Source organism: Camarhynchus parvulus, chromosome 20 (genome assembly GCF_901933205.1).
Source record: "Camarhynchus parvulus chromosome 20, STF_HiC, whole genome shotgun sequence".
NCBI classification, from domain to species: Eukaryota; Metazoa; Chordata; class Aves; order Passeriformes; family Thraupidae; genus Camarhynchus; species Camarhynchus parvulus.
Genome location: NC_044590.1, coordinates 14,077,526 through 14,092,535, shown reverse-complemented (window position 1 = coordinate 14,092,535; position 15,010 = coordinate 14,077,526). Strand labels below are relative to the sequence as shown.

The following is a 15,010-nucleotide window of genomic DNA, read 5'->3' as shown; positions in this document are numbered from 1 at the left end:
CGTGGCAGCTGCTGTTTGCGGTGATGCCTGGGATTCGGGACGCTGAGCGGCAGTGCCGGTGCAGGGTTCCAGGTAGTCCACGTGAATCCCCTAGAGCAGGGTCGCCGCGGCGAACACGCGCCGGCGGGCCCCAGAGGGGACCCTGCCGCCCTGTAGGGTGCGGTGGGCTCTGTGGGCGGGCGGAGGCTCCGCCCGGGGCTGCGGCGGCTCCCGGGCCCCTCAGCCGGGCCGGCCGCCATGACCGGGCGCGGTTGAGGGGCCGCGAGGGGTGGTGACGTCACTGCGCGCCGGACCCCCGGGCCGCTGGCGCCTGCGCGGTGGCCGTGCGGGATGGGGAGCCCGGCGGGCGCTCCCGCCAAGCGCGCGCGGTGCGAGGGGCCCCGCGGCCCCGGCAGCGACCGCAGCGACCCGCGGCTGTGGGACACGGAGCGGCTCTGCCAGCACCTCGCCCGCTGCGGCGTGGGCGATCCCAGCCTGCTGCGCCGCTTCCGAGGTACGGCGGGCCGGGGCCGGAGCCGGGGCCGTGGCCACGTGGCCCGGCCGCTGGCGCTGACGCTTCTCTTGCTCCCGCAGAGAGCGGGGTCACCGGGAGGATGCTGCTGGACCTGCCGGCCTGCGCCCCCGAGCTCATCCGCGTCTGGTGAGCGCCGCCCGCGGGGAGAGGGGGGCCGAGGCCCGGGAGCTGCGGCGGGCGGGCCGTGCCCGCGGGGAGCGGCTGCACACGCACGCGGCCCGGCTCGGCCCGGCTCTAGGCCGCGGCCGCCCCCAGCGCCTCGAGCGGAACTGTGCGGGGGAGGGCGAGGGAACGGGCTCCATGGGGCCGATCCCGGACCCTCGGGGCAGTTCCCGTTTCCCGCTGATCCCAGCACAACCGCGGCGCGGACTCTTGCTGCCCAAATAACCATGAGAAGCAGAAAACCTCGATCCTTTAGAAAGGTTTAATGACAATCCCCTGGGGTAGCACAGTGACCTTTGGAGTGTTGCTGGGAACACAAGAGTGAGCTCCAGGGGTTCTGATAGGAACTTACTTTTCTGCCTGAAGTTGCTGCTGCTCCAACTCCAGGAACGACAGCGGCCCCGATGTTTGAGAGAGCGGGAGGTGCTGCTCGGGAGAGGCTGAGTGTCACCCGTCTCCCTTGGAGAAATCCCGGGCATTGACAGCTCAGCCTTGCAGCAGCTGCCGGCACTTGGCTCTCTGTTGTGCCGACAGGAGCGTGGGCTGCTGTGGAAAAAGAAGTGTTGTAGTGTGTTCTGGCAGAATAGGGGCCTGTGGGTGAGTGGCCGAGTCCTTGCTGCCCTGAGCAGTCCAGAGCAGGCAGTCCGGCTGGTAGTGGTCGCCTGCCACAAACACAGGGACGCTGGATGCTGTTCTAAAGTGCGTAAAGGATTGTTCCCCACAGTGAGGGATGACTGGGCCCAAAACCCTTTTATCTTTCTGGTGGCAAATATATTTTCTTGCTTTTCTGGAACAGCAAAGAGTATTATTGGAATATAATCCCAATGGACAGCTCTCAGCAGGAGGCAGGGAGAGGGGACAGAGGAAGTGGGAAAGCCAAGACAGGACACTGCTTCACACTGTAACAGAGTATGAATCTGTCCTGCTGTTCTGTGTGTTGGAAAGGCCCCTTTGCCCCTTCTCTGCCCCACTGGGGATCCTCTTTTGCTCCCCTCTACTGGGATGTGAGCCTGCTTGCTCACCACATACTTCCTGGTGGTTTTTAATCTTGTAATGTCTTTTCTTTACTCCTTTGTTAACCTTGTTTATACTGTTTCCCTCAAATTTGTCTCAAAACCCACGTGCTGGCTCCAGCTGTTTGCTGGTGGTGTGGTTGGTAACCGTGAGGTAGGCTGGGGTGTGTAATCTGGCAGGTGCACACAAGTGCAGAGCTGTGCTTTCTGCTGGGGGTTAGAGCACTTTGGTGTTGGGTCCTTGGCTGAAGGCTCGTCTGAGCTCATGCTGTGCGGGGGCTTCCGCTGTTTTATTGAGACATCAGCATGCAAAGAGGGAGTGGTAAAGGGTGGGTGTCTGGGCATGAGTATTAGAAGAGGATAAAAAGCTGGTGTGACACAGCGGGACAGGCAGAAGTGCTGTGCTTTGGACAAGGTAAGACGTGCTGGAGTCATTAAGGTATTTTTGATTTCTCTTTTTGTGGAAGAGGGGTTTAACTGCAGCAGTTTGAAGTATGCAGATAGAAATGCTGTCATGTCGTGGAAGGCAGCTGAAGGCTTTGTTTATTGCTGAAGTACCAGGTAATTGCCTGACTGAAATGACAAGCTGATGTCTAGTTTTATTTAGGATTTGCTGGGAGGCTGGTTGCTTCTAGCAGGGAAGGAGCATCATGTGTCCAGGACACACTGGACACGTGCAGCCAGTCTGGGGAGTCAGAGACTGTTTGTCAGTGCTGAAATGGACAGCAGGATGGGGTAGCCAGGGTCCCTCAGCATGGGATAGGTGATGGGGGCACAGGACTGTGGAGACCTCTCAGTTGACGTGGAGAGCAGATGGTGGTGGGTTTACAGGTGGCTTGTGGGTTTTCTTTGTATAAGATATTGTTAACTTTGTATAAGTTTCCTTCTGTAAGATCTGAGATCTTGTTTCTATTAAGCTGAAACTGTTGAGAGTTGGATGAGAAATTGCTCAAGCGTTCTGCTTTTTGTAAACATCTTTCGCTTTGTGCTAAGAACAATTCTGTCCTGCAGTAAGTTGGGTCATTTCTCTGTGACAGGCCACTAATGAATGCATGTCTTTAGTTCCCCGGGTTCCTGGATGTTCAGAGGGGAGAGCTGGGGCCGGTGGTGCCTGGAGGAAGTGCAGTGGTTTTCCCAGGTGTTCTCATGTTGCTGGCAATGGATGTTTCGTGTGATGTACGGAGTGCTGAACACAGATGATGAGTGGGGCTGTCTGGCTGACCTCTTTGGGCACAGGAAAGGGATTTTCTCGTCCTTGTGACCTGTGGCATGAAGGAGGGTATGGGCAAAGCAGGGAGGGGAGTGGATGAGGAAGTGCCAGTTGTCACCATTTCCAAGCAGCCATCAGTAATGCTGCTTTGGCTGTTAGAGGAAGTGCAGAGTACTGGAAAACTACAGTTTTCTGTATTAACAGGATTTGTCTTGCTTAGGGGGGTCTGGCCTTGTAGACTTCAGGTGAAAAATGCCCTGTAGCTGTTTTCTATCTGAAGGAGGATGAAGAGCAGGGAAGGTGGGGCATCCAGGCAATTGGTCACGCCAGTGTCCAGCATGCAGGGTCTAACCTTTTCTCAATTCTTCTCCTCATCCCATCAGAGCAGCGAGTGGCTATGTGGGACTGGTTCCTGTCTGGGGTTAATCCACAGTAATCCTTCTTGGAGCCCAGTGTGGGGCACAAGGGGTTGCCAGACGACAGATCTGAACAGATCATATTAAAATACAAATAGTGGGGCCAGCAGAACTAAGGAAGTGATTCTTCCCCTGTGCTGGTTGGGCCACACCTTGAGTGCTGTGTCCAGTTCTGGGCCCCCCAATTTAGGAAGGATGTTGAGATGCTGGAGCATGTCCAGAGAAGGGCAACAAGGCTGGTGAGGGGTCTGGAACTCAAGCCTTGTGAGGAGTGGCTGAGGGAACTGCGGTTGTTTAGCCTGGAGAAGAGGAGGCTCAGGGGAGACCTTACCACTCTCTACAACTACCTGAAAGGAGGTACCTTCTCCCAGGCAACAAGTGACAGGACAAGAGGACACAAGCTATGCCAGGATGAGTTTAGGCTAGACATTAGGAAGAAAATCCTTAACAGAAGGAGTGATTGGGCATTGGGATGGGATGGGCTGCCCAGGAGGGAGGTAGAGGAGTCATCATCCATGAAGGTATTTAAAAAGACTGGATGTGTCACTTAGTGCCATAGTTTAGTTGATAAGGTGATGTTAGGTCATAAGTTGGACTTAATGATCTCAAAGGTCTTTTCCAATCTGGTTGATTCTGTGATTCTGTGTGAAAAAGAAGTTGTTAAAAGCATTCGTTATATTAGTTTAATAGCTGCTGGTCACAATGTTGATTTCTTTGCCCTCAGAGTTGTATCATGGAACACATGCTGGTCTGGGCATCACCAAGGGAGCTTTTCATCTTAGAATTGTGGAATGGTTTGGGTTGACCTTTTTGATCATCTCATTTTGACCCCTGCCACAGACTGGGACACCTTCTGCTATCCCAGGCTGCTTCAAGCCCTGTCCAACCTGGCCTTGGACACTTCCAGGGATGGGGTGCTCAGCTGCTCCGGGCAACCTGTGCCAGGACCTCAGCGCCCTCACAGGGAACAATTTTTTCCTAATACCCAATCTGACCCTGGCCTCTGTCAGTTTAAAACCATTGGCCCTGTCCTGACAGTATCTGCTCTTATAAGTCCCTCTCCCTCCTTTGTGTGGGTCTCCTTAAGGTATTGGAAGGCTTCAGTGAGGTCTCCATGCAGACTTCCCTTCTCCAGGCTGGACAGCCCCAGCTCTCTCAGCCTGTGTAGGAGAGGTGCTCCAGCACTGCCTTGTGGCAGTCTGAGCAGCAGCTGCAGCCCAAGAGCTCCCTGTTAGGGAAAGCAACACCAAGTGGTTGAGAGAAACACTGCTCACCAACAGCTCAAACATCACATGCCTTTAATATTTTAGGGATTGTGAATTATTAAATGATTCAGATGAGAATACGTAGTGCATCAAGCAGTACTTTTTCCTAATCGTTGACATTTTATAGTCTTATTTTCTGTTAAATTTTATGTTGAAAGGCTGATATCAAACCGATCTCAATGGTTAACTGCTGGGAGAAAAAGTATTTTCTCATGGTAGTGTTTGCTGTCCTACTGAGGCTGAATCCATTTAGCTCAAGGGCAAAGCTTGCAGACAGAGTTAGTAAAAGTAGGTGTGATAGGGCATATTATACCTCTCTCTCCAGACTTATCCCACCTGTGCTCTTAGGCTGCTGTGGCTACAGCAGAGTATCTGCACTGGAAGTTTAGCTGTGTGTTGTGAAGGGGACCTTTAATAATTTATTAAAAATGACACCAAAATAGAAGAATCAGTCTCAGCAAAATTAGAATGTGTTTTAAACTGCAGTGGTTTTGCTGCTGGAGTTGAAATTAATTTATATAAAATTCAAGTTAATTTGACAAAATTAAACTTTTAATAGACAGTTGACTAACTATGAGAAATTTTTTTAAAAATAATTTGTTGACATTTTAGTTTAAGGAAGTTTTGCATCCTTAAAAAATGCCAGTTATGGCAAAGCAACGTGCAGCATCTGAATAAGTTTAAAGGACACTAGGTGTGGTTTACACAATTTTTTTCATCAGTTTTCCTGGTGGTTTTATTTCTTTTTAGTTCTGTGTAAGTGGGAGCAGCACTTACATTGCTCTACAGACATGTTCTGTAGCTGTTTGTTTCCTTCCTTCTATACGTGATTTTAGAAGGATGAATGCCTTCAATATTTTTCTGAAAAAGTTGCAGTTGCAGTCTTCTTCCATCAAGGAACATCTAAGTAATGTGAATGTGCATGAGTAATTCCATATGTACTGCAAATTGTAAAGGGACGTGCATTGCAGACTGTCATGGTTTGACACTGGCACAATGCCAGTGCCCCATGAAAATATACCTCCCTGGTGTTTGCTGTGAGATGTGACCAGGAAATAAGCAAAGCAGGCCTCTACCTTAGAAAAAAAAAGTTTATTAACTAAACTACAAAAGGAAAAAAAACCACACACACACACACGCACACACACACATGGAAAATGAAAACTCCACAAAAAGCATTTCCTCCTCCCCCCACCACATTTCCAATACATCTTCCAAATTTCAAGTCTCCATCCATCACCCTGTAAATACTCAATTCCAGTCCATCAAGAGGAGAGGAGTCCTTCTTGGGGCCATGGTGACCTCTTCCTTGCATGCCCAGTGCTCTCACCACTGGACATGGAACAGAGCTGCTTCAAGGGTTATCCTTTTAAGGGTGCTTTGACCAGTTCCAAAAAAGCACAGTTTTCTCTCATCTCGAGACCTCTTGTCCCCCCCATACTTGTCTACCCCCTGGGGCCGGGGGGTCTCCAAAACTGAACCCTCTCAGTTCCGAGCCATCGCCTCCCCCCTGGATGCAGCCTCTGTGTCGCGAGGAAGCATGGTTCTGTCCATGGCTGTACCAAAAAGAGTCCAGCAACCAGCTACTCCATCATCTCTTTCCGGCCTCTTCTTTACTCTCCCAGCCTCACTCACTGCTCCGACTGTCATTCTCTTGCCCATTTCCTCTTTATCATCCACTCCATCTGCCCTCCAGGAAAGGTCTAAATGCTCTGTGAGGTCTTCATCGTCCAGAACGGGGTTAACAAACTCCTGCACGCGGCCAGGCTCCTTCCCTGCTGCACTGCCCCCTTCCCCCTCCTTCTTCACAGGCCGATATCACTTCAAGGCCACAGGCCCGTTCCAGCTTTCTCTCTCTCATCTTCTAGCTGGGGCGGGCTGCCCAAATCCTCTCGGGGCCTCTCTCCCTCTGTATCTCCTGGGGGGGGCTGCCCAACGCCTCCTGGTGCCCCCACCACCCTTCCATCCTGAAGGGTCAGGCCTACCTCTGCCGGGCCGCAGGTCTCCCCTCCCCCGCCCAGCTCGAAGCCGGGCAGGGGAGGCCTTGGCTCTTTGCTGGCTGGAAATCAAAGAGGGAGCCCAAGGGAGTGCTCTGCTTCTAACCCCTGTGTTCTCAGAGGCGCATCCACCCTCAGTGGCCAAACCTGGTGTCAGTTTAGAATCTGAACACCTATTGGCCTCTGGTCACTCCATTCCCAGAAAACCTGCTTCCTGTAAACCCACGACACAGACTTTGCTCTCAGTGTCTCTTTTTCCTTCCTAGCTGCCCAGCTGAGCGACTGGAAGTGCTGGCGTGCCTGACACAGATGCAACAGCAGCACATGGAGGTGATGAAGGTAACCCATGCTATGGGGACACCATGGCCAGGTCCTGCCCCAAGCCCTGCACAGGGCTCTGCTCCCTCTCTCTGCCTCCCCCTTCTTGGTTTGGTGCTGCCAGCTGGTGCCTTTCCTTTGCACAGCAGCAAACTCTGGGCCCTTGGTAGTGGTGGTCTGTGAAAAACCACATTAACTAGAAGAAATAATAGAATCATTCTGTGGAAGCTTTCAGTGGGCACCTCCAGGTTGTGAGGGATTAAATGAGCAGAAGAGCTGTTTGACATGTGTTGGAGAAGCTCCCTTTCACATCCCTCTGTGTAGAGCCTCCCCTTGGTTTATTTTATTAGTTTTTCCCCAGGCCTGAGTTAACAGACTCCTCCTTGCTGTCACTGTTTCCTGTGTCCAGCTGTTTCTCCCTGTGGTGTCTGTTGCTCTAACTGGCCGGGGCTGTGCACGTTCAGTAGTAGTCTGCATATCTGCTAGAGCCCTCCCAGCTCAGTGACCAAGGGTAGAGAGCACAGGTAACCCTTATTTGCCTCAGTATTTTACCAAGATATGTGTGAATGATTTCACCTGCAGTTTAACAGCAAAGGTCAAAGATTAAATGTGTTTACCTTCTCTACTTGAGTCCCTGTAGTTACTGAGATGTCTCTAAAAATATGTGCTTATCAGGTAGTACTTATTTCATATTTTGGTCATTTGGGTGGTTTATATTTTGTTTTAAGAAAAAAGTAACAATCATAATTTCCACCCAGCAATATTGCATTTGATTTTAAAAGCATGAACAGTATCTGGGCGAACACTTTTATTGGATATCTCAGACATGCATTGCAGTATGCTGCTTTAACTGGAATAGGAGATTAATAAAGACAGCAGTTTGCACAGGTGTTAAGTTTTGGAATTACGCAGTTGGAGCTAACATTTTTAGGCATTTTGACTTCCCTTGCTAGGTGAAATAGGCAGTTTTATCTTTTTGGTGTCAAGCTTTAGTAGTTCTCCAAGATAAATTTGGTTGCCCAGAGAGGTTGAGGATGCCCCGTGCCTGGAAGTGTTCAAGGTCAGATTGGACAGGGCTTGGAGCAGCCTGGTCTAGTGGAAGGTGTCCCTGCCTATGGTAGTATGTTGGAACAAGGTGATCTTTAAGGTCCCTTCCAACCCCTTCTTATGATTCTGTGATAGATCTTGATATAGAGTTGGCAGGATATGTCTGTTTTACAGAAGATGAACAGTCTCTCCAACCAAATACCTGACCATTCTAGATATCCTTTACCTTGGTGCCTATTTCTTTTCAAAGTCAAATTTTAATTTTTTTTTCTTGCTTCTGTAGGTTTTTAATGATCCTATTCATGGGCACATTGAATTGCATCCCCTGCTGGTTCGGATCATCGACACCCCTCAATTCCAGCGCCTCCGGTACATCAAGCAGCTGGGTGGAACGTACTTTGTTTTTCCAGGAGCCTCTCACAACCGCTTTGAACACTCCCTGGGGTAAGGTGCTGCTTCTGATGCATCTCTGCCATGTGGATATCGCTCAGTTTGGTTCTACTGCTATGGAGTGCCAGCCAAGGGGCATTGCTGTCTGAGCATTGGTGAAAACTGCTGGGGGGGCATTTCTGGTCTCAAATGTTCATGGATAGCCCATGTCATTGTGGGCTGTTCCCTTGAATTTCTTTTAATAAAGACAGATAAACAAACCAAGATGGATCAATGTTAGATTTCCTTCCCCACCCTTTATTATTCTAAGAATAATGTTAGCTAAAAAACTGTTTTATGTTCCCCTAGTCAAAATACAAGTTTTAAAGCATAAACTTAGTACCGGGGCTACGCTTATGATCTGCCAAACAGTTGTAATTCCCACACATCCTCCAGCACAGCCAAAATGAATTTGATCTGTAATGTTTGCCTTTGTAGGTAGATGTGCTTCATGCAATCCATGGCAGGTTGTCAGGCTGAGAGCTGTCATTCCATTAAGCAGAAATATGATGGACACAAGGATTCGTAGAGTGTTACTAGGTCATTCACACTCCTCAGGAAAACTGATGAATGACAAATTTCAGGATATATCTCAAAGAGCAGTTATTAAATTAAAATAAGGCTTGTAAGTGGTTTTTATTCAGGTGATCTGGCCAGCCTGAAGTTGCTTTTGTTGGTGCTGAAATATTGTGGAGTAAATCTGGCTTACTTATAACGAGATTCAAATGGCTGTTTGCAAAAGGGTGAGATGAATGAGGCAGCCTGGATTGATTGCATCTGGTAAACCAAAAAGACGGAAATGTGGTTGAATATAAACAAAGTTTTCACAACAGAAGTCTGAAAACTTCAGTTCTATCAGCAGCTTTTCTTTTGAACAGTTCCATTGATCTATCCAGTTAAATTTAGGACAGTTGGTCTCCACTTGTATATAATGCCAAAGATTTTTACAGTGTTACAAATAGAAGAACTGAGCTTTGTGTGCTTGTTGGTCTACTAAAAAGCCATCGAATTGTGAAATTTGGACTAATGAAACATATTACCTCATCATAGAGGTAATTATTACCTCGTCCTTGTCTTGCCTTAAGCTGTTCTGAAAGGGGAGCTCTTGAGGCAAGTAGAAAAAGAGGTTTGTGAAGATGTTATAATAAACAGTTTATGGGACTGTGTGCCATATATTTGCTCCTGCTGGTTTTGTGCCCATTCAATTAAATAAATTCTCAAATCTAAAATGAATGAGAAGAAGGGAAATAATTGTCATGAGCTATTAATAAAGCAGCAGTTTGAAAAAAGTACCAAATGCTTTGGTGACTGGTGTGGACCTTTGCAGTTTGCCTTGGCTGGAATTCAAGGATTCAGTGTAAGCTGAGGTTCTTGAAGATTCTCACTGTTAGTGGTGCACTGCTGTTCCCTTACACAGCTACCGTGGGGTTGTGTGTTATGAAATACTGCAGGATGCTGTAGAGTCTCTGTGTTTTGGGCATAGTATCCATTTGGGCATGGTATCCCATGCTTTTTTGCTTTTGGAGGACTAAAACTCTACTACAGGAAGCAGTTAGTGATTTTCTCCCACGTCAGGGTTGGGTATTCTTTGTATGCTGCCTCTCAGATAAGGGCTGTGACTTAATGGAGCAAAACAGAGTTCATCCTAAACCAATGCCATATTTCTTTCTTTTCCTCCTGCAACAGGGTTGGCTACCTTGCAGGATGTCTGGTTCGTGCACTGAAGGAGAGACAACCAGACCTGGATATAACCGAACGAGACATCCTCTGTGTAGAAATTGCTGGGCTTTGTCATGATTTGGGTAAGTGTCTTGGTTTGGAAGGACAGGAGTCTGCTAAGGAAGGCAGGAGCCTCCCCTGAAATGGAGAATGTAAACCCTCCCTACCCCTCCCAATTGCTATAATTTTAATTTAAGGGGCTCTCAGGCAAAAATATGGGAGCAGGAAATAACAGTTCTTTAATAGGGAAGAAAAAAAAAATAAAATAAACAATGCAGTCCACTAGAACAACACTGACAGAGTCAGAACCCAACCTGACACCCTGTGGGTCAGGGTGTTGGTGGCAGTTCCATTGAAAATGTGGCTGCAGTCTTCCTGAAGTATCAGGTGTGGTTCTGTTGGAGCAAGGGGAATCTGTAGAGAAGGATGTAGTCTTCCTCTGAAGATCCAGTGGGGAAAGAGGCAGCTGCTGTTCCTCTGGGGAATCCCGTGGAGAAAAGCCGTGCTGGTGTTCCAGAATCTCAGAGTATAACTGGGTAGCAATGCTTGGCTCCTCCCTCTGGGCGGAGCATCTCGCAATGGGATGTTACAGTTCTTATCAGTCATGCACTGATATTCAATAGTCTGTTATCAGCAGATGTCCCCTCCCGAGGGAGGTGTGAATGTGGTCACTCAAAGAGAGAGATCAGGCAAACTGCTCACTTGACAAGGTAATCTGCCATACAGATGGTAATGGAAAACATCTTACATGCAATCTTCAACAGTAAGGAACACCTGAGATGGGTTGTTGCTCTTGGAAAGCTAACCAGGATGAAAAGCTGGCTGTGAGGTCGGAACATGTGAGCTGTTTTGGGCTGCTTAGTGCATGACCATATTCCAAGATGGGTTTTATCTGTTCTGTTGGGTCTGGAGTACATCTGTGGAGACAGTTCCACCTGAATCTGTAGCCACTCTTAGCTAGTGTTTTGTCCTGTTTCCAAATGATGCTTAGAGTTCTGCCCTCGGTGGCTGAAGTGTCCACTTCTTTCTGTGGTTTCTCCAGGTCTCTTCAAACATTTCAGAATGAAAATTAGTGTTCCTTTCAAAAATTGTAACATTTATTTCATAACTACTTCTTTTCTTCAGAGATGACACAGAGTAATTTAATATTCTCAGTGTTGTGCTGCAGTACTTGCCTGTGGTGTAGGTGCTGGAACTGACTGTTAAGTGCAATTGTACTTGAAGTGTCTTAGGAAAGTGTACTTATTATACCTGAGTCTTCCTCACAGGTGATGGGGAAGGAATTATCTGGATGGTTGCGCTCAGAGTGGCGGTTATAGGCTCAATGTCCAGGGGGAGCCCAGTGAGGAGTGCCCTGTGTGGGGGCTGGTGCTGTTGGATATCTCTGTCAGTGATGGGGACAGTGGGATTGATACACCCCTGGGCAGTTTGCCAACAGCACCGAGCTGTGTGATGGGGTCATATGCTGGAGGGAAGGGATGGGGCGTCCAGAGGGACCTGGACAGGCGGGAGAGGCAGACAGTGGATTGAGAACAGCCATCAGGAGAAGAACTTGGGGGCGTTGGTGGGTAAGATAGGACCAGAGGCAGCCCAGATGTAGAAGAATTCTTGGCAGAACAAGGGCATACTGTGCTTTTACCAGAGTTGGACAACCCTTGACTGCAGATTACAGAGTTTCTTTGAAGACCATGTACTGTTCTTGGAACAAGATAGACCATGTACTGTCCTTGAATGGATACAACAGGAAAAAATGAGCATTGTGCCATGACAAGGCCAGATGCCAGGCACATTGTGGGACCTGCTAATTTAGCACACCTTAGCTAAAAATGCTTACAGCATGACTGACAACCAATCAGCAAATAACATGTATGTGTGAATGCAGCCACTGAACCAACGAGCATTAAGCATTAGTGGTGTGAGGCAGTGCAGAGAGAAGCATAAATATGCCAAAGTTGCTGAATAAAGCAGAAGGACATGGAGCCACATCGGTGTGATTGTCGGTACTCAGCCAACTCTCTGTGGGACCCTCTTCACCCAGAACTGTCCTTGTGCTGGGCTGATGCCCAGCATGGGGAGAGGTGGGGGGGATTCTGCCCCTCTACCTTGCTCAGGTGACACCCCCACCTGCAGAGCTGCCACCAGCCCTGTGCCCCAGCATAAGGATAGGGTGCCATTTATGCATCCCATAATTGCCCCAAGGCCTTGGAGATACACAAAGGGCTGGAGCCCCTCTGCTCTGGAGCCAGGCTGGGAGGGCTGGGGTTGCTCAGCCTGGAGGAGAGGAGGCTCCAGGGAGGCCCTGGACCACTTAAAAGCAGTTCCAGGAGAGCTCAGAGGGACTTTGGACAGGGGCTTGGAGTGACAGGACAAGAAGGAATGGCTTCCCACTGCAGAGGGCAAGGTTAGATGAGATATTGGTAAGAATTCTTCCCTGTGAGAGTGGGGAAGTCCTGGCACAGGTTGCCCAGAGAAACTGTGGCCACCCTATCCTTGGAAATGTTCAAGGCCAGATTGGAGAGGGCTTGGAGCAGCCTGGGATAGTGGAAGGTGTCCCTGCCCATGGCAGAGGTCTGAACAAGAAGATCTTTAATGTCTGTTCCAACCCAAACCAGTCTAAGACTCTGTGATATGCCAAGAAAAGTCAAATACAGGAGAATTCAGATCCTAAGCTTGCTCAAGAAATTTTTGCTGACAGCTATGTCTCAGACTAAACCTGTGTAATCTTTATATTTAAGGTCATGGGCCATTTTCACACATGTTTGATGGAAGATTTATTCCACTCGCTCGTCCAGATTTGAATTGGAAGGTAGGCTTTTCACTATTAAAATAAAAAGACAAACCTAAAATTTTTAGAGGCAGAATAATTAATCTTTAAAGAGTTCCAATGCTTTTGAGGCTGTAGTGGTCATCTGGCCTTACCTTATTGCATCATTTTGATGGCTTAATTGAAAACCAGAATGTTGTTTTCTAATCTTGTGATGATATCCTTGTTAGGTCTGCACTGATCATTTTTGGTCAGCACTGTGCCTTAAAATGCATATTGAGAGCTTTCTGCAGAATATATTTTACATTTCAAAAGTACCAACTGGCAGCTTCCTTTCCAGTATGTTTAGTCCAACAGCAGGATATTCAATATTGTTTAGAATTCAAACTTTCCAAAACAGTTGTTTGCTGTGAATGAAGTGCAACACAGTCCTTTCAAGACTCTCTCTGCTTGTAATTTCTTAGCAAAATCAAATGAGTAAACTGGTTAATCTTTTACACAGCAAAATTGATTGTTTTGTCTTTTAGCACTGTAACTGCGTTGCTGCTGTTTGTCAACACACAGAATTAACAGCTGTCTGCAGAAGAGTGTGTTTCTGGACTCTGTAGACCGGGTGATTTCCTCTTCTGTTTAATTGAAAATGACTAAGAAAGCACCCAGCTTCTGCACTTCACACCAGCCTGCCCATGTGCCCTGCTAGGCAGTGCTGATGGCTTGGAGTAAAGCTGTGACTCTGCAGGAAAGATGCTTAAACTATGTAATAGAATATTTGGATGGGTTTTTTTCACAGCATGAAACTTCTTCTGTTCAAATGTTTGAGCACTTGATCACTTCCAATAAACTAGAAGAAGTCATGAAGTTCTATGGTCTTGTCCTGGAAGAAGATCTGTTGTTCATCAAGGAACAAATAGGAGGGCCTATAGATGAAACTGCCTGTGTGAAATCGGTGAGTCAGGGTGTTGCTCCTGTGGTTATGCCAAGAAACGTCTTTATTTCGCTGAAAGAACAGATAATTTTGGCTTCTGCTATATGTTACTCCTAGCTCTATGAAGTTCTGGGAATCCTGTCACAACTGATGCTGGAGGAGTGTTATGTTTATTTCTTACAGTGCTGGTAGATGTGTTAATGTGCTTACAGCTCCCTGAGAATTCTTACCCAAAAGCCTCCAGATCAGAGGAAAGCTGTAGAAAGTTACTTGTATTTAGGGAACCTAACTGGTGACTTGGATCCACTCAAGGGTACTGAAGAGTTGGAAGAAGTGCTCACCAAGGTATTTTTCATCATTTACATTCAGTCCTGGGTGGTCCCAGTTGGCTGGAAATCAGCAGATGTGGCTCCATGAATAAGGGTCAGAAGGATAATCCAAGGAACTAGAGGGCTGTCAGCCTGACCTTGGTGCTAGGGAAGGTCATAGAGCAGATCATCCTGAATGCCATCATGCAGCACGTACAGGACAAGCAGGGAGCCAGGCCCAACCAGCCTGGGTTTAGGAAATGTAGGTCATGTTCAGCTGTAGGGCAGGAAGGCTCTACAGAGGGATCTGGATAAGTTGGATCAATGTGCCTAATTGTGTGAGGCTCCACAATGCCAGGTGTTGGGTCCTGCTACAGGCTGGGGTCAGGGCAGCTGGAAAGTGGCTAGACAGAAAAGAGGTGCTGTTTGGTTGACAGTGACTGAAAATGAGTCAGATGTGCCCAGGTGGGCAAGAGGACAATGGCACATGGCCTGTACCAGCCATAGCATGGCCAGCAGGACCAGGACAGTGACAGTGCCCCTGTACTGGGCACTGCTGAGGCCACAACTTGAATTCTGCATTCAGTTTTGGACCCCTCACTTGAAGAGAGACACTGAGGTGCAATGGAGAAGGACAGTAGAGCTGGGGAAGGGTCTGGAACACAAGTATGATGAGGAGCAGCTGAGGGATCTAGGGGGGCTTGGCCTGGAGTAAAGGAGGCCACCCCCAGTCTGGATAACAAAACTGGGCACTGGCAGTGATGAGGCAGGGAGGAATCCAAGCCTGGCCCAAGTGCCAGAGCTGCAACAGCTTTGATGACAGCAGTGAAATGCTTGGATTTATTGCAGTAGCAAACATAGAGGATAAGATTCAAGAAATGAGTTGCCTCAAGAGGCAAGCAAGAAGGGATGGCAGTTGTTAA

General features: G+C 48.2%; 1 protein-coding gene across 1 annotated transcript in view; it reads left to right on the top strand.

The window, feature by feature from the left end:
• Nucleotides 1-329: 329 nt before the first annotated feature.
• The window catches only part of SAMHD1 (SAM and HD domain containing deoxynucleoside triphosphate triphosphohydrolase 1), a 29,508-nt gene continuing 14,827 nt past the window's right edge, over nucleotides 330-15,010 (top strand). Inside the window, exons 1-7 of the mRNA XM_030963060.1 lie at nucleotides 330-493; nucleotides 574-640; nucleotides 6,844-6,916; nucleotides 8,226-8,386; nucleotides 10,058-10,173; nucleotides 12,826-12,896; nucleotides 13,645-13,800. Of these exons, the coding sequence (XP_030818920.1) occupies nucleotides 331-493; nucleotides 574-640; nucleotides 6,844-6,916; nucleotides 8,226-8,386; nucleotides 10,058-10,173; nucleotides 12,826-12,896; nucleotides 13,645-13,800 (807 nt within the window). The 5' untranslated portion in view covers nucleotide 330. The remainder of the gene's footprint in view (nucleotides 494-573; nucleotides 641-6,843; nucleotides 6,917-8,225; nucleotides 8,387-10,057; nucleotides 10,174-12,825; nucleotides 12,897-13,644; nucleotides 13,801-15,010) is intronic.